General features: G+C 31.9%; 3 protein-coding genes across 3 annotated transcripts; all 3 read right to left on the bottom strand.

Annotated features, from left to right (window-relative positions):
• Window positions 1-477: 477 nt before the first annotated feature.
• Window positions 478-4,227, bottom strand: LOC131946897 (multiple inositol polyphosphate phosphatase 1). Its single transcript, XM_059307896.1, has 4 exons — window positions 3,439-4,227; window positions 2,750-2,871; window positions 2,303-2,436; window positions 478-2,148 (listed from the first exon to the last, which is right to left on the bottom strand). The coding sequence occupies exons 1-4, from the start codon at window positions 4,208-4,210 to the stop codon at window positions 1,755-1,757; spliced, it is 1,422 nt and encodes a 473-aa protein (XP_059163879.1). The 5' UTR covers window positions 4,211-4,227; the 3' UTR covers window positions 478-1,754.
• A 1,156-nt stretch (window positions 4,228-5,383) lies between these two features.
• Window positions 5,384-20,903, bottom strand: LOC131946896 (inhibitor of nuclear factor kappa-B kinase subunit alpha). The gene is made up of 20 exons (XM_059307895.1): window positions 20,721-20,903; window positions 16,434-16,529; window positions 15,902-16,117; window positions 15,619-15,780; window positions 15,096-15,185; window positions 14,589-14,713; window positions 14,058-14,165; window positions 13,786-13,927; window positions 13,127-13,318; window positions 12,264-12,389; window positions 11,849-11,940; window positions 11,561-11,662; window positions 11,424-11,464; window positions 11,160-11,242; window positions 10,407-10,519; window positions 10,241-10,290; window positions 9,816-9,930; window positions 9,117-9,261; window positions 7,379-7,503; window positions 5,384-7,083 (listed from the first exon to the last, which is right to left on the bottom strand). The coding sequence occupies exons 1-20, from the start codon at window positions 20,721-20,723 to the stop codon at window positions 7,017-7,019; spliced, it is 2,193 nt and encodes a 730-aa protein (XP_059163878.1). The 5' UTR covers window positions 20,724-20,903; the 3' UTR covers window positions 5,384-7,016.
• A 1,859-nt stretch (window positions 20,904-22,762) lies between these two features.
• LOC131946881 (ras-related C3 botulinum toxin substrate 1) lies at window positions 22,763-26,923 on the bottom strand. Its single transcript, XM_059307868.1, has 5 exons — window positions 26,764-26,923; window positions 25,490-25,561; window positions 25,182-25,299; window positions 24,373-24,435; window positions 22,763-24,139 (listed from the first exon to the last, which is right to left on the bottom strand). The coding sequence occupies exons 1-5, from the start codon at window positions 26,796-26,798 to the stop codon at window positions 23,849-23,851; spliced, it is 579 nt and encodes a 192-aa protein (XP_059163851.1). The 5' UTR covers window positions 26,799-26,923; the 3' UTR covers window positions 22,763-23,848.
• Between the last annotated feature and the right edge of the window lie 64 nt (window positions 26,924-26,987).

The following is a 26,987-nucleotide window of genomic DNA, read 5'->3' as shown; positions in this document are numbered from 1 at the left end:
ACAGTTCACTCACAATGGCCCTCGGATCAAGCTATGGCTGGCTAATATTTGAATCTAATATATATTGGCTACCCTTTTAATTTTATTATAGTAAATTTTCACTTTCTCTAATCAAATTTTAAAAATGATATTCATGCATTGTCCACAAAGAAGAAAGTATCTGTAAAGTTTGAATGAAACGCAATATAAGTGGGTCAAAATTGAGGTACAAAAGGCGTTGCAAAATAAAAAGGTTGTAATAAGACTTTTTCTTTGTAATCTGTGTAAATGGTGTATTAATGAAATTGTCAGTGTTATTGCTGTAAAGATTTTCGTCCCAAAATTTTTATTCCATAAATTGAAAGTGCTCTTGGGAATATTCACAATATGGTTTGAAAGTGTCAGGTGGAGCAAAAACAGGTTAAGGATAATTAACCTAGATTCATATTTTAAATAACTCTTTTATGTATTTTAGCTGCTATAAAATGAACAACACTGTTTGTTTTTTAAACAATTTATTTACCAACTAATTATAAAATGTCAACAAAAAAGGAAAAAAGATGAGATATTCAAAAGGTGCACATCAAGGCTGTTTTTAGGTTTGTAATGGATAGCACTAAAACAACTATACTCTACTAAACCCACATGAGTATACTTTAACAAAGTAACAAAATATAAATAAGAGTTAGTTACCTTTTAAAGTTGTGATGGACATACAGACTAGAACAAAATAAATTTTCTGCATCCAAGTTTCATTGTACTAGTACAATCTTTTGGTAAAACCAATTTTCAATAATAAAACAAAATAAGTGGATGACTACAAACTACAACAAAAAGTTAAAATATTGGACAACAATTAATTGAATTTGGAAGGTTCATGCTAAGGATTTGTGTAGTGTAATCTATTATATATTTTTACTATAAAAATTGTGGCTCTAGAGATATAAGTTTCAAATATATTCCATTCATTAAGGCAAATGGATGTAAGTTTTAGTTATAGTAACATAATTATAGGTACAGGAACTGATTGGTGGTTAAAAGGATTTTAAAAATGTTAAAAACAATATTTATCATAGTTAGTATTAAAATTGCTTTTTTCACTGTCCATTAAAAAATGCCCTTTTAAGCATTTCATCCTGAAACCAATGTGTAACATTTAGATCTATATTGTAACATTTCCTTTAATCTAATTGCATGTTTGAATCAAACTTCACAGCCACTGGCTGCTATTAGTTTAAAGAACAAACTGTCATAGGCATCTTACCAGCAGCAACTTAACCATTCATCCTGAACATGTAAAATTATTTCGTTACCAACTTTATCACACAGTGACATCTATACAAACTGAACACAACCAGCAAATTAGATAAACATCATTTTTACCAGCACCAAACTTTCACTATGCAGCAGTACCACTACTAGAATTTCTAATACTTTATGGTACATGTACCAATTTGTTCCTGCATTCATTAAACTTTCAATGTTAAGAAAATAAAGTATATAACTAATAACCTTAGGGAAAATACTAAATCAAAAAGCACAACTAAAAGTGCTAATACTTAAAAGATTTTTTTAAATTAACACTTTACTGATTATTTTTAAATGTATGAACATGTTTATATAATCAGCTTGAACACAAATATATAAATTAAATGCAAGAAATAAAAAAACTTGTATCTCAGAGTGTTAATTAAACAAAAGTGTAAAAAATAAAACCCATGTTTTAAAAAAGTTACCAAAAGTATAAACACTAAAAAAAAATGTAACACAAAGCTTTATAACTCATCTCGCTCTGCAGATCTCTTACAGATACCCTTAAAGTCACATTCATCTACAAGTTTTCGATAGTATTGTCGGACTTGCTTGTAGGGGCAGTAAAGCTTTTCACAGCCTGGTATGACATGAGGTTTTTCATTGATGAACATTTTCAGATAATAGTCAGCTTCTTCTATCTCTTCATCTTCTCCTAATTCCTCTGGTACACACTCATAAAGAACAAATACAATATTTGCAGAGAAAGGCAAGATTTCACTAGTACGAAACTTGTGATCAGGACGTTTATCAAAGTTATCAGCTCTTAATCCCTCTTGGTCCTTGAACAAACCAAGAGCACAGTAAAGAGGCCCCAAGGTTTCAGCATGACCAAATGCAAATTGCCCAACAATATATCTGTAAAAGAAAGAGAAATAATAGTCTTAGGGCACATAATTGGTGGGTATGGTTAACAGGGTCATATTTAACACAAAAAAAACATTTTAAGCCTGCATGGCCTATTTTGAATACCATTAGGGATTAAACTATAACAGAGACACTTCCTACTTACTCATCCTGTTCATCTTCGCTGTCGGAGTTTTCAATGTCATTGATAACTTCATCCATTGTAAGAAAAATCTCTGACACCAAAGGGCAGCTTTGCTGACATGTTATATTGTATCCATAGCCATTTTTGAAATAGTGCTGTAAAATAATTTCAATTTTAAGTATACAAAACATTATTACAACTATTATCAATAATGTAACATTTGAGAATACTTTAAAATAAAATTATACCAATGTTTGAGTCTAATAGATTTATACAGTTCCATTAGAAAAAGAATTCAAAACAATATGATATACATAGACTTGTTACAAACTAACATACATTACAACCATGTTTTCAGAGGGTTATATTTTAAAATTTAATAGAATAATTAAGCAGAGGCTGTGTATGCTGGTTTCTTTATAAAATTATTTAAAATCTTTTAATCTAATTATAAATGTTAGTATATACCTTTAGATCTCCCAAATATTCTAAAATCTCCATATCACTTTCATCCAGCAAAGAGCACCATGGGGATTCCTTAAAGGCTGCCATTTCATAACCACACATTAAATAAATAAGCCTTACATTTCCTGAAATATAAAGTTTTTCAATATCTTTATCTTCAACACCATGTTATGGTAAGTTATAGAATTTAAGGGGCAGATCAAGTAGAGTACACCTGTTTATGAGACCTCAGCTAATGAAGGGATAGTGTGACCAGCACTATGCCCAGCTGCCTTTACTTTCTCTAATGTGAATCAGGTACTCATCAGAGCTGGGTTGACTCAGGGATGTCTAATGACTGAAGTCCAAGATCTGAACTAGAGACTTCTGGGTTAGCAGTTGTATCCAAACATGCCATCCCATTATTAATAAATAAAACAAGAATGTAAAAAAAAACAATTACAAGCTTCTAAATCATACTAAATGCCCTAACATTATAAAAAGAACATAATTTTCTTCAGCATCTCTTTACACATTTTCAAAGGTGACAAGAGCTCCAACACTATACCATATATATATCATTCCATATGTCAGTAAGCTATACCCTCATATTTAGGTACAGCTAAGCAATCTAATATATTAAATAGACCTATAATATAAGACATTAAATAATGTTAGTTAATAATTAGTAATACTGTAATACACTACCTTACCTGTAGTTAGTACATCATCTTTCATGTTCAGTTTTTTGTGAATTTTATTTCTGATTTCATTTACTTGATCACTTTGGAGAAAACTGTAATATTCTTTATGGGCTGTTTTATTTTTTTCAACAGCAAAAACATACTTTTCACAAAGATTAAAAAATCTTAATAATTCATCATTAACTTCTGAATCAAATTCATCTTCTATATCCTCTTCTTTGTTCAACACATTGGTTAATCCTTCATAAAATGATGATGCACTTTGTTTTGTTCTTTCTTGGCTAGAAACAATAAATCTGAAACTACTTAAGTCTTCATCAGCAAGAAGAGAAGTTAGCTTCTGGGCAATTCTTTTACCAAGGGCTTCTTGCTCTTCTTCTCCCAAGTGTGAGAGTGCTTTGTTGTTATTGGATGGAAATTTATTAATCCAGTTGTATAGGTTTGGATTAACATCAGGCTCTAGTGAAACTAACAGTTTTTCGTGAATGTTAGATATTTCATGAACGTCATCTAAACCTGGAAATCGAGCACCATGTCTCAATACGGCGTTTGCATGAACAGCTGAGCAACTTGACCCTTTCAGCTCTGGTAAATAGTACCATTCATCTACAGTTGTGAGGCTTTTAGATTTGTGAACCCATTCATACGGTGTTTTAGTTGAAAAGAATCTGTATGATGAATGACCTGAACAGCAATTTATAAAAATAGACGTGTATAATACAAAGTAAAAGCCTACACAATAAAAAGGGCAAACGTATACAGTAGTAACGGCAGCTGCCATTTTGTTAAGATCGTGTTTCCCAGCTCTGATAGCGCTCTAATACCGCGTTGACATTTTGCCTAGTCAAAGTCCCGAAATGCAGCCATTTCGCGAACTAACCGAAATGCCCTTGCTTTTTAATTTTTCTGGCAGCAGTAAAAAAAAAGGCCGACTGACAGAGGCGTAGCGACCTCCCCCCCCCCGGGGCGAACTTCTAATTTGGCGCTCCCTATATATATATATATATATATATATATATATATATATATATGCCTATATATATATATATATATATATGCCTATATATATATATATATATATATATATATATATATAAAAGCACTACTATTCTCATAAACGACCACTTAACTGTAGTTAAACCTCCCCTATTATGTTCTTTCAGTTGGCTATGCAAGATATCCAGAACTAAGCTTTTGCCATGTCAGACTAGATAGTAGCTTACCAATAACATGTAGCCAATCATGTCATAATTTAATGAAGTCTACATTTACTACATTTAGTTTTGTTATAATTTCAATATTTACTAACTTTGAATGAGGCAATATCTCCCCACCTCCACCATGTTCTAAATATTGCACACATAAAAATTGCTCTCTTTTTAATTAACTTTGGGTTGATTGGGTTAAGAGAGAATACAAATATATAATTGTATTTACAATAAAAACAGCTATTACATGATGTACTTAAAACATTTTTATTTATCAATCCTTAAAATACGTTCTCTTGAATTTCAGATTGAGAGCTACACAATTTATCCTCTAGCTTTGCTTGTGAAATATTAGTTACAAATATTAATTACTAATCACCCAATATAACAAATTTAGGAAAAAATATTAAATTTGTGTTAAGTTTTTTTTACTATAAATACTACTGAAACTATTCTTTGAATTTTTAAATAATAGGTATTTTATTACAAATCTGACATGCATTGATGAAATCTGAAAATTCGCATTATTTCATGAATAAATGATTCTCAACATAAGACTGGCACTATTTAGTAACATCTGTATTTTAAAATTATTTTCCCATCAGCCTTGATGTTCACATGTCACGACTCACAGGCACTTATCATAAAAATTATGTTTTTCTCAAAATAGTTTGTGCATTGTCTGCCAAGAAGGCTTGTAATATAATTATAGCAAAAAAACAAAACAAAATGAGTTTTGTGTTGGAATAGAATTTAATTGTGTTTAATTTTCTTTTTTATACATATGATTATAGTGAAAAATTATAAGTATAAATAATTGTAAAGTGAGAAGAGGATGTTATGAACATTCTGTGAAATGAACTGAATAGCTAAAGATAAAATAACAAAACAACATATAATAGTACTCACACAAGCTTTTTCAGACAATAAAATTCTATGAGTTTGTATAATTAGTTAAATAATGACTAATTTAAAATGCATGGTAACATTTTAAAAGGAAGCAATTAAGGGGGGGGGGGGGGGGGGTCATTCATAAATTAAATAAGGGGAGAGTTTGTGCTATTGTGAGAATTGTGTGATGAAGAATAAGGGGGAGGTGTTCAGAAAGTGAGGAAACACTTGGATTTTTGAAAGTAATGTTGGAAACTAAATTTTAGCTTTTACATTTTCATTTTATATAAGACTTTTTTGTAAATTGTAGTAAAAATTGATCGACATACTCCATGTTGACTGAGCTCAATAAATATTTTAGAAAGAAATTGTTGTTTTAAAACACACAAAAATAGCAATGCCAAGAAAGTGATACTGAGGTGTGCCGTTATTTTAGTGGGTTTGTCCATTTTGTGATGATGAGTGATAATGGGAGGTAAAAAAAATCATTTTTAAAAACATGACGTCATTTTAATAAGTATGGACCCTTTTTAATATTCCTTGTTACAAGACATACTTTAGCACATTGACTGACAACACACTCATACACAGAGTAACAAATATCTACATGCTAAAGCTACCTTCACCCGGCTGATAAAAACCAAACTAACTTCACTCTCACATTGAATTTGACTACAGCACTAAAGGCTTACAAATAGTTAATAAAAAAAGGAGTCATCCATTGTAGTCCACATGGAGGGGTGGGCGTCGGACAAAAGTCGACTTATGTAAATGCATATGGACTGGGTGGGGTGTGTGTGTTTAAGGACATGTTGCATTTAACACCAATATACTGACAGGTTATAACAAGAAAAAAGTCTTGTATCTTGCATACAAAACATATGTTAAAACTTATGTTAAACAACTCACCAGGTAATTACATCACAGTATGTATATTTATAAAATTAGTACCTCGCAGAACTATTCATTCACAGTGCCTGCTTTAAACCTCTCATGTTTACCTTGCCGTACTAATGCAGAAAAAGAAATAGAGGTTAGGAACTCAATGTGGCCTTACAACTTATTAGGAACTTTACTTTGATAGAATAATAATGTATTTAATACCTGCACCAGCTGTTCCTTGATTTAGAAATAAAAATAATAAAAAATAAATGCTTATATAGGTTTGCAGTTTTAAAATATTAAATTTGAAAATAAAAATCCTTACTATAAAATAAAAGCTCACCATAGGTTAAAATTTGTAAAACATTTTTCTAGATTTTCACATTATAGATTCAGTCTTTAATACTCAGTAACCGACATTACCAAAAAGAATAATTCACCATATATTATACTGTAAAGTACACAAACACATTGGGTGTTATTGAGTTAGTGAATTGGAAATAAGTTTTGAGAGGACTCATATTTTGTGTGGGCAACTTAAATGGATGACCCCTAATCAGCAATATCTAAATCAACACTCAATCCAGACAATACTGGCCAGATACATCAATTTTCCAGTGAAGTGATATGTTCCTCTTGTTCTCTTAGCATTGTCTCTACCACATCTTGCAGCCTAAAAAACAGCAGTTAAAAAGATTGTGTAGCCTAACAGACAACAGTTAAAAACATCATGCAGCCTAAAAAACAATAGTTAAAATTTTAACACCTTTATGTAAGGTGTGCTAAGAAAATTGTATCTGTAAGATGGTAAGTATTAATTTTGAATATGAAAGATCGATAGACTAGAAAAAGACTAGGATAATCCTGACTGGAAGAAAATGAGGATAATAATGTGTACCCTGAAGAAGAAAAGAATTTTAATGTATATCCTGAAGAAGAGAGGGGTACGGATCTGCTAAACATTTTACCTCAGTGCGTTAGTTTTAAAATCATCCATGAGTTGAATAGATTCAAGGTTGGAGCTGTAAGAAGTGTACAAGATGTTTGATGGCAGCGGTGGGAAGTCATTGGCTGGATCTTTTCCATTTCCACACTGTAAACATTAACAAATTATATCCTTTTTTACTTTCTCGTATATACGAAGTATAGAGAAAGTATTGTAATCGTGCACAAAAATCACTTGAAATTTTAACAATTTTCACCGTATTACACCTCAGTCCTTCATCACATCCGAAGTATAGAGGACTTATTTTAATCGGGCAAAAATTATCAATCCAGATTTATCAAAATTAAGAGGTTTTATGCGTAATCCAGTCTGAAAAACTGGGCTTTGCAATTCTGTCCGTATGTCTGTGTGTCTGTGTGTGTGTCCGTGTGTAAACACGATTACTTGAGTACCGTTATAGCTAGGTTGATGAAATTTCATATATAAGTATTTTATCAAAATCGTAGATCCGTATCAACTTTTGAGCGATTTCCGATAACCGGAAGTGGTACTTTTCCTACTTTGAATTTTTCAAAAGCCTATAACTTGAGTACTATTTCAGATAGATAAATGAAATTTCAGATGTAAGTAAAAGATCTAATTCTCTACCTTCTGTTAAATTTTGAGTAATTTCCGTTGACCGGAAGTAGTAATTTACGCTACTTCCGATTTCTCAAAAAACTAATGTAAATTTTTAAAGTACTAATAATATTGCGCGCTATTGTACACTTTTTTATTTGGCGTTCACTAGTTCACTTGGCGTGCAATTATTTTGTCTACGAGATTTTAATCTATTTTTAAAACTTTAAGTATTTAAAATGGATTAAAAATCATGTCAATAGCCCGAGTTCCCATCCCCTGTTGTTTTATATAAGAATATTCGAGAAAGTTTAGGGGAGATCACTCCCGGTTTATTAAAATGACTACAATTTCCGAATATCAATAAATATATGGTAAAACCAGCAGTGAATTAATTAAACTGCTACTTAAATAAAAGTGATACAAATTTTTTTTTGGGTTATACAGAACTGATTATTTCTTTAATAAAGAATTAGTTTATTAAACTCTTGTTCCTTGCAATTTTTATGAAAATATGAAAGGGTGTGTCCTTGGTAAAATACATTGACTTGATTATTGATTAAATTTGATTTTTCAACTAATTTTATAACCAACAGTGGGGATGACATTCTATCAAGTGTGCTTCAACAACCACTATCACTTACATGCCTCCTGCACAAGACACAATAACATTTGAATTTCAGAACTCAACTTTGAATGATGCTACAGCTCATTGTACAATCTAATTCATTGGTGTGCTTTTTTTTCTAACCTTAAATTTCTTTGTGTCATTATTCTGTTGACACCTTTTCAATGTAACATGGTTTTGAATCATGTTCATTAAATGAACATAAATTGATTCCAGCAACTTTTCTGTATATGAAGATTTTGTTTCTAGCAGTTTAGAAGATAAAACCAGATCCCTATGGTTCACTTCTCATATTTCTCATAGTTACTTATACATAAGTTGTTTTAAGTAAAATTTTATGTAAGGGAAATCATGAATCTAATTAAGGGAACTAATTATTTTATAAAACAAAGTGCACGATGGAATAGGGTTTAAGAAAAATAGTATAAGCAGAATGTTATAAGTTAGAAGCTTTTGATAAAGTACAGCACAAAAAGTAACATCTACAATGAAACATTTTTTTTTAAAATGGTACCATCCAGTGAAATACATTCCACATATCAGTCTGTCTCTGCAACTGCATAGTCTTGAGTTGCTGAGAAGCAGCTGCAATCTCACTACAGGCATTGTCCAGGTCTGGTAGGATAGGTTCTAGTTTCAACTGACAGTCTAAAACTTTGCTGTGAAATAAAAGAGTTATAGCGGGATAGGTTCTAGTTTCATCTGACAGTCTAAAACTTTGCTGTGAAATAAAAGTGTTATAGTAGGATAAGTTCTAGTTTCATCAAAATAACCATAATTTTTTTTAAAAATTAGATGATTGATTTTTACTGTTTTTATTACTAAGAAATACAAAATAAATTTTGCATCACATTTCTCAATCCTTATTCCTATACATAACATATCTTCACAAACAAACAAAGATATTTGAATACCATTTTCGACTGGTCTTCTTCAGGATAAGACAGACTTTACTAATTCCAAGTGTTTAAATAATTATTTGTCAGGTCTTCTTCAGGTAAAAACAAACTAACCTCAGATGTTTAAATAACAATTTTGCCAGTTCCAAACAAACCTCAGATGTTTAAATAATAATTTGGTCAGCGCCTAAAGTTAAAACAAACTAACCTCAGATGTTTAAATAATAATTTGGTCAGCTCCTAAAGTTAAAACAAACTAACCTCAGATGTTTAAATAATAATTTGGTCAGCTCCTAAAGTTAAAACAAACTAACCTCAGATGTTTAAATAATAATTTGGTCTGCTCCTCCCTTTTGACCAAACATCTGCCAACCAGATCCACCATGGGGTAATGATCCATCATTTCATGACTTCCATCTCCTGCAGCACCTAGACAATATTGCCGCCATTTTATCACACAAGTTTTTTCATTATACCACAAAACACATACAATGACTTACAGGTAAAAACTAAGTATTCAGGTTTCAAGTTATGAATTCACAAAACAAACACAATAACTGAACGATATAAAGTGAAAGTAGAGATCAGAAATGCAGGTAAGTGTGGTGAAGGTGCATAAATGTGTGTATGCTTATAATTATAAAGCATTATGGTTGCACATTTACCTTGTAGGAAACTTGTATATGTTGTAAATTGTTAGTGAAATGATAAAGCATTATGATTGTACATCTGTTTTTACCTTGAGTGGCACGAATCAACTCTGAATACAGTTTTTTGGATCCAGTTTCACTGCAAGTTGTATTAAAAGTTTGCTAACAACATTTTAAAACAGAACATTTTTATAATAATATTCAAATCTTCAATAGTCTTAGGTAAATTAATAAGCAACTTAATAAGTAGCTTACAATTCATCCAGGTCGTTATTTTGTTTTGGTTTCCCACTGGGGCTTCGTTGCAGCTCCACAATTTCTGTTGTGATGGCAGTAGCTTTGCTGTCTATACTATTTACTCTGTCTTGCTAAAAATTAAAGGCCATAATTTTCATGTAGAAATATACTTATAAAAGAAAAGATGTATCTCCTATGCCAAATACAGTCAGTGAAATTTGACTGCCACCTCTAACAACTTGATAGGAAAAAGGATATCATCAATAACAATACATTTCTGGATATTGACTAAGAATACAATAGGGGGTCATCAATCAATAACAAGACACACTTAGAGGGTAGGATACTTTACTGATCTACATGAAAGGTGGTGAGGGAGGTGGCTTTAAGAAAAGTTGAGTTAGCAGAGAAGTAATATTTCATAAAAATAAAATTGTACAAAATCCGTTAACTTTTATTTGTGTTATTGGGAGAGAGGGACAGTATGGTCAAATAATAGACCTCACACTGCCAAGCCAAAAGTCTCAAGTTCATATAGGGGGTCTATTCCGTAGAACATCCCTGAGTCCACTCAACTCTGATGGATAGCTGACTAACGATATGGAAAGTAAAGGCGACAGAGGTAACAGAAACAGGTGAACTATATTTCACTTGCCTCATGGGCCATTAGGAAAGGAAACTACTTTTTACTTATTGGGAGAGGGGGAAATAGAACTAAGTGACTGCTTAAAAGGCAAAAAAAAAAAAAAAAAACTGGAAATCTGAACTTACTAGGTTATTTATTTCATTCAACTGGCTGGCCATGTGTGTCCACACCTCATACATTTTACTTCTCCAGACATTAGCTTTATCATCTAGGAAGAAGGGTAGCTATTTATTATTGTTATCATATGTAATTTGGAAATAAATTAAAAGAATAGTTATTTTCAAGCTTGAGGCCATGCATTTAATTCTATACGGGGAGGGGGGTGGGGGGAGAGAAAGAGTAGAGAGAAAGAGTCTAGAAGACTTATTTTTAGTAAACAATCTACCTACTCTCAATGTTTTCTTTACACTTTTGGAGATCAAAGTCCAAACTGAAAATGTGAACATAATATTTAAAAAATACATTAAAAACAAAATGAAAACATCAGCAGTTAATTACATTTGAACTCAGAAAAAAATATCCTCACCTGGTTTGAAAGTGATCCTTGCAGGCCATAAGCTTACCCATCTCACTCGTCATCTGCCACTTTTGTTTAGAGACTAAACTGTTGCTACGTAGGAGGCTCAACCTGGGTTGGTCAGTTTATAAAATTTAATCTCTATCTAGGCGTTAGACATTCATTAAGTAGAGCTAAAGAATTATTCATTAATGGGCTAAAAAAATGTAGTTAGACATTTAAGCATAAGCTAAAAAAACATTTAACAGCTTAATCAAAGTTTTGACAAGTCAAAACTGTGACTAACTGAAAACTTACAGAGCTGCCCTGTGACTTAGAATTATCCTTTTATAGTCTCTGTTTGTTACTGCACACCAGTGGACAGCATGTGCCCACGCTTTACGATGGTCCTAAAAATAGAATGAAATTTGTTTGTTTTTTAAGTTACAAGATTTTTCTACAGACCAGTGAGCGCTTACACCTGAATTTACAACCTAGGTTCATATGTACAACTAATTTTAATTTAATTTACATGTAACTGTAAAATAAACATTCTAAAATACATTACACTATTTGTTCAAATAAGTATACAATATACAATACATCTAAGTCTGCAGATGAAATACATTACAGGCCACACAATGAGCAAACCCTAACATGTTCTTGATAGTATCCATAGCCTATTCCTAACAACACATTTTTATAAAATAGGTAAATATAAAATGGGGATTACCTTAGGAGGAAGAAGGGTACTTGGTTCTTTAGCTATAGCTTGTACCTGCTGTGGTAGTTTTTTATTTTTAGCTTGATATTGGAGATTTCCTCGCCGAAACAAAAAGACAATTACCTCCTCTGTATTCTACAAAATAAACAAATAATATAGAAAACATTCAAGATGACAAAATATTTTTTATTTAACATAAAATATCTAGTTTTAGATTTCAGAATATTGGGTAAAACTGAAACTTTTTTTTTTTTACTTTTAATAATATTTTTTAAAGCTTTTTTTTTTTCAAATTAATATTCACACACTGTGGATCATTAACTATGTATTACTAATCACAGTGTGGATCATTAACTACACTGTGGATCACTAACCACACTGTGGATCATTAACCACACTGGATCACTTACCACACTGGATCACTAACAACACTGGATGACTTACCACACTGTGGATCACTAACCACACTGGATGACTTACCACACTGTGGATCACTAACCACACTGGATCACTTACCACACTGTGGATCACTTACCACACTGGATCACTAACAACACTGGATCACTTACCACACTGTGGATCACTAACCACACTGGATGACTTTCCACACTATGGATCACTTACCACACTGGATCACTAACAACACTGGATCACTAACCACACTGGATCACTAACAACACTGGATGACTTACCACACTGTGGATCACTAACCACACTGGATCACTTACCACACTGTGGATCACTTACCACACTGTGGATCACTAACCACACTGGATGACTTACCACACTGTGGATCACTTACCACACTGTGGATCACTAACCACACTGGATGACTTACCACACTGGATCACTAACAACACTGGATGACTTACTGGATCTGAACAGCCCTGAAGAGCTGTGTCTGTGGGCTCCAGCTTGACACCATTGGCTAATATAATGTACTGTTGTTGAGGTGGTATCCCAGTCTCTAGCTCAATGGCTGCATGAACTTCTTTCATTGTGTGTGTTTCATTTACATTGAAAGACAGAATACTGTTCATTTCCACATACAGAATGTGCAAAATCTAACAAGATAAAAATATAAGAGAGTATATATTAAATATATACAAATATGTAATGCATTCTCAATATTTTAAAAATATTGGTGCTTTTTACATGATAAAGCTAAATGCTTAGTTCAAAATACACTTTTTTTTGCGAGTAATAACCCATTTGTCAGATGCAAAATTAATGCTATTTTTTTAAAAGTCTGGTAACAGATTTTAGACCAGGACTAGACCCGACTAAAAAAAAAACAGTTAGTGACCCATTCTCAAACAAGATCTCAAATAGTGTGCACTATAAAGCATTGTTTCAGTCTTTTAGAGTGAGAACTTTAACGGTTTCTAAAAATGTAATATTTGTTCATTTTTTTTCTTTTCATTACCTCAGTAATAAACCGTGGGTGAATTTAAAGAAAACACACACATTATACAATACAAAGCTTTTTATAGCTGACTGTATGAATTCTGATTCATAAAAATTACTTTACCTTGATTGCCATAATTTGTTCTAACACACAAAAACACTTTGGCCTCTCTATCCCTTGTGCCTGTACTATTCCTCCTCCTCTGGCTTTGGGATCCCATCTAAGCATAAGTCTCAGCCACTGTTCTAGGTAGTTCTGGAGTGGTCTAATCACATGTATAAGGCAGAGATCATAAATCATCAAGTAGTTCTTATACACCAGGAGGAAGGATGATTATATTGTGGTAATTGAAGCTTTTGTTTACAAGGAAAAAAGTATAAATAATCAAATCTTACCTGCACAACTGGTTATTAGGAGGGAGCTTCTTTGAAAATTTTATTTCTTTATTTTCATCATACTGGGCATTGATATCATCAGGTGATTTTTTACAGACAACATTGTGCCTTGGAGTATAATGTGTACATATTTTTAAACTTGTTATAGCTCAATTAAATTTTTAACATCACAAAACAGTCAATGAGTAATTTGGCTACATCTTGTGGCTTTGTGCAGTCTAACACAGCTAACAATTCAAACTTCTTTTAAAGGAATTTAAGCATTTTTGTTTTGTCTTGTAAAATAAAATAATTCTTTACAATTTTCTGTTGTATTTTGTAAATGATTTGGGAAAGGAAGTTGAGGTTAGTAAGCAGTTATGCCTCTTGTCTTAGTCCTATAGAAGAATGTATCTAAAAAGCTTGGTGCAATGTGGTTAGGCATAACTGTCATTCACCTGACTTCAGCAACATGCCTAAATCTGAGTTTAGAAATTAAGATTTGAAACATAAAGACAGGTCTCTATTACGAATATTTATGAATTATCTCACCATTCAACTGGTGGTAATGTTGGTAAAAATGGTCTAAATCCAGCAATGCACTCAAAAACCAAGCATCCAAATGACCAGTAATCAACTGTCTTGGAGTAAGGTTTAGTAACAAACAACTCTGGAGCCTGTAATAATAAGTTGTGCACATAGAATCATGAATTAGTTTTGTTAAGGAACTTACTATAACATGTAATCAGATATGACTAAATATTGTTCACAAGCCTTTTTTTTAAGTATTATCCTTTATGGTTCACACACCTTGAAAAATAGCATGTGGGGTTTTATAGCAACAAATATGACATTAATAATTATATCTTAATTAAACGCCTAAGAAAACTTTGCAAAAATTAATTAAAAAAACCTTTTAACTTTGCGGGCGATGAGCATGTTTATTATTGGCCATATTTATGTGAGGTTTTATACTTATTTTTAGTGCTGATTTTTGTAACAGAAGTTTAATTTTTATTAAATAACCTCTCATGTACAATGCAAAAATTCTGTTCTTACCAAGTACTGCATGGTTCCAACATATGAGTTACAGATACTGCTCAAATCAAGTTCTTTAGCATAACCCAGGTCTATTATTTTATATAATATCTAAAAGAAAAGAAAAATGTATAAGATTAATACAAACAGAGTACCCAACTAAATAATGTACTGTTGCTTATTAGGTTTTTTTTAAATATATGAAAAGTGATGCTAATTTAACTTATTTACTTAGATTCAGCCAATTATTTGTTTTGCCATCATAAGTTGTTAATCATTTTAGTGACTATTTAGTCTTCACACAGACCACCAGAGAATGACTAACTTATTAAATTAAGTCTAAAAAACCTGACCCACTCTGTTCTGTAGTACAGCCATTTAAGGGAAGTAAGAAGTACTGTGAGCTGACTATATTATATTTGTATATCATATAAAATGAATTTTCTTCTTCTTCTTCGTTCTTAATTAAGTATATGATAGAGGATTTAAACAACATGCCCAACTTTGTGTATGAACTGGACTGTAAATAAATTTTAAAAATCACCTTGTTCTCATCCAAACATTTTAAGACTATATTTTCTGGTTTTAGATCTCGATGGATGATTCGATTGCTGTGTAGATATTCAATGGCGCTGCCTACCCCAGTTAAAAGTTGGCGTATCTCATTTTCTTTCAGTCCACAACAATTATCAGGCCGGTTTAGAACCTGAAACAATTAGAACAATCAAGTTTTGTTTTTACAAATCATGAACTAATTGAAAACTAGAACTTTTTGAGTAAAACAATCAGTGATAATATTCAGCCACATCCAAAAGAAGGTGCCAGACCTTTCTTAAGTCTCCACCTTCACAGTACTCCATGGCTAATGCTGGTGGCTGACCACTTTGAGGGCTCAGCTTTTCTGGAAGATCAACAGCCCGAACAACATTTTCATGCTTCAGCTTTCCCATGATGTACACCTCCATCTTCCAGCGTTCCCATGTTTTATCAGACATCTCTTCTTTATGCTTACATGTCTTGATTGCCAGTTTTTCTTTTGTCTCCTGTGAAATAGCAACGATATCACAAGTGAAATTTTAGTAGAAAAGGACAAAAGTGAATCAGAATTGCTACAAATAAAAAAAATAAAACTAAGCATGTTAGTAACAAAGAGAAAACTTTCATATTTATAGAAAAAGATTTTTTAATTCCAAGAGTAATATGAATAAATATACAAAGAGATTACATTTCGATCAAGGTCATTAGCTGAATGTATCTTTTGTTGTGTTTTTTAGTTATGGGATAGTGGATTTTTGTTGTGTCTATTTTAAAGTGTGAATTTAAAATTAAAAGAGATTTTCAAAGAAAATTTTAACTTACAACATTCTCCCATAAATGTATGCAGCCAAAGGCACCTTGACCAAGCAGCTGAGTTTTCCTCCAAGGTAATTTCTCCTCAGGGTTATCTGCGTTCATCTGATTGCAGATATTAAATAGTTATATCCATCAATTCTAGTATGTACAAATGTGTGTGTGTGTGTATGTATGTATATATATATATATGTATATATATATAAATATATATATATATATATATATATATATATATATATATATATATATATATATATATAAATATATATATATATATATATATATATATATATGTATATATATATATATATGTATATATATATATATATGTATATATATATATATATATATATATATATATATATATATATATATATATATATATATGTTACGGTCAAAGCCCGAAGTCCGGCCAAACCGCGGATTGGCCGGCCAATCCGCGCATTGGCCGGCTCTCTTGGCCAAAGCCCGAAGAACTTAGCACTAAGATCGTATTTCGTACATTGGCCGGCCAATGCGCGCACTGGCCGGGACGTACTGGCCAAAGTCCGAAGCGCTTAAACTTGACAGCGTATTTTGTACATTGGCCGGCCAATGCGCGCACTGGCCGGGATGTCCTGGCCAATGTTCTATCTAGACTAAGTTGTGATCGCATTTTCATTATTCTGGGTGCGTTTGTATTGATAGTAACGTATTGTTTAGCTCTTGTTTGTATAGCATTCTATATGCAAGGCGACATGGATCAAAAGGACCGTCAGACCATGAGACAGACATAGCAGATGGCTGTCAAAAGAAAAAAATGTAAATCCATGTTAGTTTCCATATATGGGCTCTCGATAAAATAGTTACTGGGGAAGATCTTGAGAACATTGAACAAAAAATGGAGGTTGCCATAAATGCAACGACATCCTCAGCTAACACATCTACTGCCTTGTGGAACGTCCAGACCAGTTGCGTGACAATAATGTGGCCAACAGATTCTATATAGTTTGTGAAAAACATTGTAGTGCAGCTCATTCTTTTGGATCCTGTGGCAACGATGTCCATGCTATTTGTGGAATACTCAATGAAGCAGACGAAGGGTACGGAGGGAACATTACCTGCAGATTGTGTCACAACAAACAAGACATCATGGAACACAGATCAGCAGCTCATACTGGCTAGCAAACTCAAGGTGCTAAGATGCTTAAAACATCAAATACAAAATTTAAAGATGGTGAAGTGGGTGACAATGTACGCATCCGTTTTCCAGATGTTGACAGAGGTCACGGTGATCCCCGAAGCGTGATTGCAGTTGTCATGAGCGTCGAGGGCGGTTTCTACAAATTAGGAACGGAACATGGTGTTCTAAAACAACTGTATGCTAGAAGTGAGTTTTCAATTCTTCACGAAAAACTGCTCTTATTGTCGTCAGTTGGCACTGTGGAAAAATCACTACGAACCATCGCTTCTTCACAATCATTGACTGGGGGCCAAGGCTACACTCGCTGCAATTGCACAACTAAGTGCTCAACAAATCGCTGCAAGTGTAAAAATAACAAGCTGCTATGTAATTCTAAATGCCATAAAAGTTCAACTTGTTGAAACAAATGATGATATTGATAGATTGAGACTATAGTACAATAAAAAATTTGAATGTTTCTGTCATTTACTTTAATTAATAATCAATAAAGACTTAATTTCATGATCCTTACGGCATAAAAAAAAACCAAAATCTACTCATGATCCTCTAATTCGGACTTTGGCCGGTCGTCCATAGCCATATGATCTTCTAATTAAGACTTTGGCCGGTCCACGATGGCCAGTCCGCGGACTGGTCGGCCGAAGGCCGAAATCAAGAGCTATTTCAGACTTTGGCCGGTCCACCACGGCCAGTCTGCGGATTGGCCGGCCAAAGGCCAAAATCAAGCAAAGTTTCGGACTTTGGCCGACCTATAGGAGGCGATATTGGCCAATGCGCGGATTGGCCGGCCAATCCTAGCATTGGCCGACCTCGGGCTTTGACCGTAACATATATATATATATATATATATATATATATATATATATATATATATATATATATATATATATATATATATAACTTATCAGCTGTTGTGAATTTGTTGGAAGCTGGGAATAAAATCTTACAAGTAAATTATGTAAGCTTTTAAGAATGTGACCAGCTTTCTTTCACTTCATTGTTGAATTTGTATATTTTATAACATTTTTATAGAACTTGACAGGAGTAAAAAAAATATCAGGAATAAATGTGCATTGCTAAAAGTTATCAGGCTGAATAAACTACTTCAAATTATTAAATTACATAAACATTATCTCATTACTGACTACAACAGTTCAGGTCCATTTATTTCAGCATTCTGATAAAAATATCAAAATAGTTTGCAATAATAAAATTATTTTAGGTCAATCACTGTATAGTATGCCAAGTCAATTGATCATATACTGACTTTTTATCCAAAGTCATTATTACCCTGAAAAAAATTCCAAAATCAGAGTTTGTCTATCTTTATCTCCATGGTAAAAACTACTTGGCAAGTGACATGAATTCATATTTGAATTTCTCATTTATTTCTAAAATGTTTGAAAAGAACTTTACAAAAGTATAATAACATATCTTAGGAATGAATGTATAAAAGTTACCAGGACTAATAAACAGCTTCAAAAAACCTAATTAAAAGATTGCTTAAAGTTATTTTATCACATTAGCCCAATCTTATTGCAGACTAGGTCCATCTTGCCCCCTCACCCTTTCCTGTTTGGTTTACTGATTTTTTATGGCGTCATAAGATAAGCCATAAGTCATAGTTACATCACATGAACATTTGGCTACACCCACAATGGATTATTATTATGTTGTAGTGGGATTGAGACTAACAAGTATTACTATTTGATTAGATTTAACTAGTTTTCAAGTAATTTGATTTCTTGGCCTTGAAACACATATCATTTATGAAAGACTTTAAGCCGATTTAAGGAGCTCTCATGAAATTAACAAAAGTAGTCAGGTCACACTAACTTAAAAGAATGACTTTTTATAAACAGGATATTCAATATATTAGAAATCATTATATCTAGTGCTCAAGTACTTGATGGAAAAGAAAGATCCATGTGATTTTTACAAGCGCCTCCAAAGTGAGGGTAAATAATTAAATATTATAATAATTAAACCAAAGTAAGTAGATCTAGATTATTCTAGATATAGTCATGTGTAAGTAATAAGAATAAGTAGATTAAAAATCAAACTTAATATCCACTATCTACTTTTTAATGTATAAATCTGTCAAAGATTCAGGGGAATTTTTATACTGGTATCCGATAATGCCGAATCTTCCTTAAGTTAATAAACCGGGAGTGATCTCCCCTAAACTTTCTCGAATATTCTTATATAAAATAACAGGGGATGGAAACTCGGGCATAGACATGATTTTTAATCCATTTTAAATACTTAAAGTTTTAAAAATAGAATAAAATCTCGTAGACAAATTAATTGCACACCAAGTGAACGCAAATAAAAAAAGCGCATAATAGTGCGCAATATTATTAGTACTTTTAAAATTTACATTAGTTTTTGAGAAATCGGAAGTAGCGTAAATTACTACTTCCAGTCAACGGAAATTACTCAAAATTGAACAGAAGGTAGAGAATTAGATCTTTTACTTACATGTGAAATTTCATTTATCTATCTGAAATAGTACTCAAGTTATAGGCTTTTGAAAAATTCAAAGTAGGAAAAGTACCACTTCCGGTTATCGGAAATCGCTCAAAAGTTGATACGGATCTACGATTTTGATAAAATACTTATATATGAAATTTCATCAACCTAGCTGTAACGGTACTCAAGTTATCGTGTTTACACACGGACAGACACACACACGGACAGACACACACACACACAGACATACGGACAAGATTGCAAAATTATGTTTTTCCGTATCAGTGAGGTGTAAAACGTCGAGATTTGTAAAAATCTCGATTTTTTTTTTTTGCACGATTACAATACTTTCTCTATACTACGTATATACGAGAAAGTAAAAAGGGGGTGTTAGGACTGTTAGGTTACTGAACTTACTGGTAGTTAACTAAATAGTAAATTTAAATAGTATTAAAATACACATGGCTGGCTAATGTCAATTGCTAACCCTGTCCCTAACCCTAGTCCTACCAATTTCTAACCATAAATAAAATTAGTCAAGATTCAAGATTGACTTCTGATTTCAGACAGTAGGACTAGGTACTAAGGTAGCAGCCTTATCTCGATTTATTTATTTCAAAAACTAAACTTAAACTTACCATTCGCGAATTCTAGATCTCGATCTAAATAATTGATTTTAATTACTTAAGACATTTTAGATTTAGATCTATGTTTCATCTAGATCTATAACTTTTTATCATACGGAAGTTTTAAGCAAGACATTTTATTTTAACTATGTTGCTGCTTTTTATCAACCTTCGTTGTGTACATTTATTGATTTTGTTTTTGGAATGATGTCCCTTTGTTAAGCTAACCTCCCAAACGTTATTAAAGCAACTGAAATATCTCAGCTGTAGTGAATTTGTTGGGAGCTGGGAATAAAAATAAAATCTTACAAGTAAATATTAAATAATGTAAATAAATTTTTTGAAGCGTTTATTTCATAAGAGATCGTGCAAATATTATTGGAAGTGGGAGGGGTTTAAAAATTGTGTTAATAAGTTAATTTTAATGATTTTGATTTAAAACTGGGTCGAAGGTGGTTGGCTAAAAAATTTAATAAATAGGCCCCTATAATAATAATATAATATATTATATTATTATGTAGTATAGATCTAGATAGAATCTAGGCCTATTATATAATACGAGCCGGCCCGCATAACATACGCCGCTATTTAGTTAATGTTTTTTCTTCTTTTCAGTAATTCATAATTTGTGAATTCGACAGTACCAACGCTGACACTGAAAATATTTCTTTAAAACACTATAGGTAGCTCGTTAAGGACCATACCCCCCCCCCCCCCCCCCCCAACGTTTAAAATCGTTTCAAACTAAATTATCTGCCCCTAATAGCCGTCACTAAACCCGACTCCACGAAGGTAAACATAGCGTGAACCACAGCTCACTAAGACCATGTAGGGGTGGGGATGGTAGGGAGCGCGTTTACAGCTTGTTTTCTAGCGTCTCACAGAAGAGAATTATATATATAGATAGATAGTAATTATATGATGCAGGCCCAAGGCTGAGACTTTACAACTGTATCAAATGAAGGGTTAGCAAACGATTTTCTATTAATGCTGTAATTTTCCTTATTTTTCAGCACAGGTTGAGTTGAGTTTACCCCACTGTAATTACAATCCCAACAGACATGAATCTTGATGCGGGTCACTCTCTCCTCTTTCAAAGAAATTTCATTTTCCAAAATAAGCTGATTTTTTACAAGCTTTTACTGAGTTTACAATGTCCGTTCTTAGGTTTGTGGCAATTTTGACACACTTCTAATGTAGATACATTAGTTTTGGGTGGCAATGCAAGAATATCTATTCTTTATTTAATTAGTCTTTAAAAAATTAATAAAACTATCTTAAAATTAAGGGGAGATAACAAGCTTTTAAAAAAATTCTTTGAAAATAAAGCTAATTTGCTTTATTTTATAAAAGCTTTGGTCTCTAAAATATGTTAAAGATCTCAAGAGTTATCAAAACTTGTATAAAGAAAGCAAATTTTTCTTAATATCATTTTCAATGCATTTAATTTAAAAAGCTTGTTATTGTTAAGGTTCCTCATACTTGTATTAAAAATCATATAAATGATCTGACATGTTAAAATACAATTTAAACCACCACTAAAGATGTTTTCTGAAGAATATTCAAATGTGGTTTTGAATTATATTATTATTTGGGCCTGTCTATTTTTACTTTTATAGTGTTTGACATTTTATTTATTAATTAGTAATATTTAGGCTTAAGTATTATGCATAAGTTGATTATTTATCTTGTTTCAATTTAAAATTAGATCTAAATTTTATTAACTTTATGCCTATAAATAGCTGTTTACAGTGATATCTGTTTTGGCAGTACCAATATTTAATTCAGAGACTTTAAACTTTTTATTTATCAACAATTCAAATTGCTCCTAATGCAAAATTGATACACCGAATTAGAATGCAATGTGTCCTATCACAAAAAGTATTATGCATTAAATTCTATTGATCTGCTGTGTACATTGATAAAGATTTTGTGAATTTTTTGTTTTAGACTTCTCAGCAAACTGCAAAGTAGCTATAAAAAAACAACTACTGTATGGACAATTTAATTTAGTAAACTTATACTTTAGTAGGACAAAATGACAACAAAATAAATAATTTAAAACATGCTTTTAATGACAAGATCATCTATAGTTAAACACAGCGTATGAATAAAATTTAGATAATAGAGTGTACAAGTGATTTTTTTTTTACTTTTAATTAAAAGAATTTTGTTCATACTGTACAAATCTCGAAGACTTGCCATGTCAAGCCCAACTCTTAACTTGTATTATGCAGGGCTGTGGAGCTGGTGCCATAGAATAAATACCTATCTTTAGAGAATTTTTAAATGTTATTAAATTAGGCCTAATACAAATGTTAACACTGTAGACATCCACTTTGATTATTTTTTCATGAAATCATTTTCTAATTAAAATAGATGTTTAGAGTCTGATCCACCTATCAAGACCCCAACCACACAGCCCTGGAATTGCTTTTATCGTAATTTGTATTGGTCGAAACTGTATTTCAGTCTTTGGTCTGTGTCAAGTCTCTTCGCCATCTTGTAGTACTGTCAAGTTTTTAAAAACTTTAGCCATTCATTTTTTTGTCATTTATTTTTAAACTGAAATATAAATACTGAAAAAAAAATATTAGTGTGGTGTCTTTTTTTTAAAATGTAGTATAGTATACATTTTTTAGTTTTTGTGTTTGAAGTTTATTTTCTAACCTGTAGTATTGTGTCAAGCATATACTAGACACACTGCTAAGCTCTAACTGAAACAAGAACAAAGTGTACAAAAACCATAAAATTTGTCCATGCAAGGAGCAACTGGAACACGAAATAGACTCTCAGAAATCTTACTTCTATGATATATGTATCTGGCGATAGTATTTTTATAAAAAAAAGTTCAATTTACATTATTTTAAAAAGACAAACTAAAGAAAATATATGGAAGAAATAGCATTCAAACAATCTACTTGAATCATTCAATTTATGTCATATACATACAATATTGTCAACAGCTAAAAATTGAATGGTGATAAGAAGAATTTTAAAAAACATTTTATGTGTATACATACACAGACTGAGGCCAATGGTTTCATGGCAAAAGAAAGTTTGTGCCATTACTAAAAGCTTTATTAAATTTGATACATCTTAATTGACCAAATGATACACAATGTTTAAGAAATTACTGCTCACAAAATTTTGCATTTGTTCCTCTTCTTGGGCTTTGGTTTAGGGCATAACACAGCACGGATAGCCTCATCAAATACATTCTTTAGCCCTTTTTGTGTCAGAGCTGAGCACTCTTGGTACTTAACAGCGCCGATCTCTTTAGCCATGGCCAATCCTTGTGGGTATGTGATGGGTGACAACTTCTTTTCTCTCAATTTCTCTATAGTTTCCTTATCTTCTCTCAAGTCCAGCTTAGTGCCCACAAGAATGATAGGCGTATTAGGACAATGATGGCTTACTTCAGGGAACCACTGAAAAAAAAAGATTTATTTTTTTTGGAATTAGGAAGGGGAAGGCTATTTTAAGAACCATTTAAATAAATAAAAAGCAATAATTAACATCTAGGATCTGGAAAAATAATTTACTATATGTAACTATACACAATAGATTTTAAGGAGTGAGCTTCATTACAGCCTAAGTACATGTTTATACAATATATTTAATGAAAAGATTCTGAATAGCCTCAACCTATAAATGACCTTACCTTAGCCCGCACATTCTCAAAGCTTGTTGGGCTGATCAATGAGAAGCATATAAGAAACACATCCTATAAAAAAAAGAACAAAATTACCAGAACTAAGATACCTTTGTTTCTTCAGTATATTTTGGCTTTTACATTACAACTATTTATTGAAAAATGTGTGCATATCAGTGGTTTAATTATCATAGTATCTATTTTAAAATAATACTTTAAAAAGTTTTTTTTTAAAAAGGGGTTTGCTGCCTTTCTAAACAATGAGAGAAAAATTTCAGACTATATTACCAAAATATATATATTTAAGTTGTCACTCTAAAAGTGATGAGCTTATATTTCAACTTTAAAAAGCTACAAAGTATTTCTACTGTTCCTAATGAGGCACGGAACTAATCATTGTTTTTGTTTCTTTTGAAAATCTCTATGTAAAATGTTTAATGTGAGACTGAACACTAAAATAAAATGGCCCTCAAAGGTGAAAAAACAACTATATTAATAAAGTAGGCCTATTTGGTGCTTTTAGGTGAAAAGAACAAAATTATGCAGCAGCATACCTCTAAATATCTGAACTAACAATTTTAATGAGAATTAATCATGTGCTGATTTCTGACTTGTTTCAATGCTTATATGAAACTTTTACTTTGAAATGAATAGAAATGCAAAACAAACAAAGTAAGACAAGTAATTTATTTTTCAAAGACCACTGGATGGCCAGCAAGTCAACAATACAGCTCTACAGAACTGAAGATCATGTGTGATTATATTTGCCTGTGTGTATACAAGATCCACACCCAAGCCAAATCAATAACACTACTCACTGTTTGAGGGTATGAGAGAGGACGGAGTCTATCATAATCCTCCTGACCGGCTGTGTCCCAAAGTCCAAGATTAATTGGCTTTCCATCAACCATGACATTGGCTGAATAATTGTCAAACCTGCGAATAATAGTCACATTATTTATATGTAAACCCTTATTCATGTAATAAAATTAAATGTTTACAAAATTCAAAGAAAATAAGCTATAAGCCAAAATATAATTATGATACAAGTAAGATTAGAACAAAATTATAAAATAACTGGTAACCATAGATATCACACTGAAATTTATGCACACTTATTACTTACACAGTAGGTATGTATTCTCCAGGGAAGGCATTTGTGGTGTAACTAATGAGTAAACAAGTTTTACCCACAGCACTGTAAGTAAGAAAGAAATAGCAAGGACAATTAGGATTAATCATATCTTGTAAATGTTATAATGTGATAAATGTACAAAATGTCACAACACTAGACAATTATTTACTACACTATACATACTCAACTGTACTGGTAACTAATTAATCAATTATACCTTGTCAACCATGTCATAAAATTAGTTCTGCTATTTAACTATTATTTATTAGATAGATCTAGTTTAGTATGTATTGTCATTATGATGATCCTAGAAATTTTTCAGTTTTTTCTCTTCAGCACCGGGTTAAACAAAAATTATGGCGTAAATCTAATTAATATTATATTCTAATCACATATTAGATCTGGAATCTAGTAGATCTAGATGTGAATAGTAAATTGACTAAACAGAGTTGTAGGTAGGCAAATTTATATTTTTGAAAGAAAAAATGTATTTAAAGGCCTAATCAGATTTAATGAACCTGAGCGAGAAAAGTCTCAAAGGTATTCGAGAGGCCCATTAAATATTTTAAAAACCATACACTTTTATAACATTGATTTTAAAAATATTTAACTTTCTGAATTATTTTTAGGCCTGAGTTTTATTTATTTTTTTATTTTTATGGTCGCTTTGATTGCAAATTTAAAAAAACAAAAACATTTTAAATCCATATCAACAATGAGATGGAAGGATTCTTGTCGACTCTGTCGCCTCAATTTTTAAGGCCCAAGTTCATTCATTTCTCAATTTTTATTAGGCTAACGCCTAACAAATAGAAATAGGCCTATTAAATAGGAAATAATGAATTGGTTATGACTGTATAACACTCACTGACTCAGGCATACACTGAAGTCAACTACTGATTTTTTACTACTGTACTGTAGTGGTCACTAGCACTAGACTAGCTAGAGTGAGTAGACTAGATTTCACTAGATCTGAGCCTACATGTCATATTTTACTGTATCTAGATCTAGTTAAATCTAGTACAAGTTAGTGGTAAAACAAGTGGCAGTAAATAATACAAGTGCCGTGGGTGTAAGTTGGTAATAAGTAAGTAGTCTAGTCAGTAGCTGTAAGTGTAATGTCTACTGCAAAATGAGGAAGTCATAACTTATTCCTTCGTCGGACGAAAGTCTAGTGATGTTTTTTTCTCAAATTAATCAGTCCGTTTAATTCAAATATAAACAGTTTTCCTCACACAAACGAAAATATTAATAAATATCTTTACCCATCGCCAACAACCACACATTTGATAGCCTGCATCTTCAATGAATCCAAAAATTTGGAAATTCAAAGTAACCTGTTACAGAGCCCCAACAAAATATGGCTCCGGTCAGAAGTTTTTATATGGCCGACGTATTCTAATTTTAGATGTTACTAAAATATACTATGCTTACTACGTAGCTTATACGCGGAAGTAAATCTAACTAAAGTTTTATTTTTACACTTTGC

This window comes from Physella acuta, unplaced genomic scaffold (assembly GCF_028476545.2).
Source record: "Physella acuta isolate Inbredline_101_S28 unplaced genomic scaffold, ASM2847654v3 ptg000574l, whole genome shotgun sequence".
Taxonomy (NCBI): Eukaryota; Metazoa; Mollusca; class Gastropoda; family Physidae; genus Physella; species Physella acuta.
The sequence above is the reverse complement of the archived record's forward strand: the minus strand, read 5'-3'. Positions and strand labels throughout refer to the sequence as shown.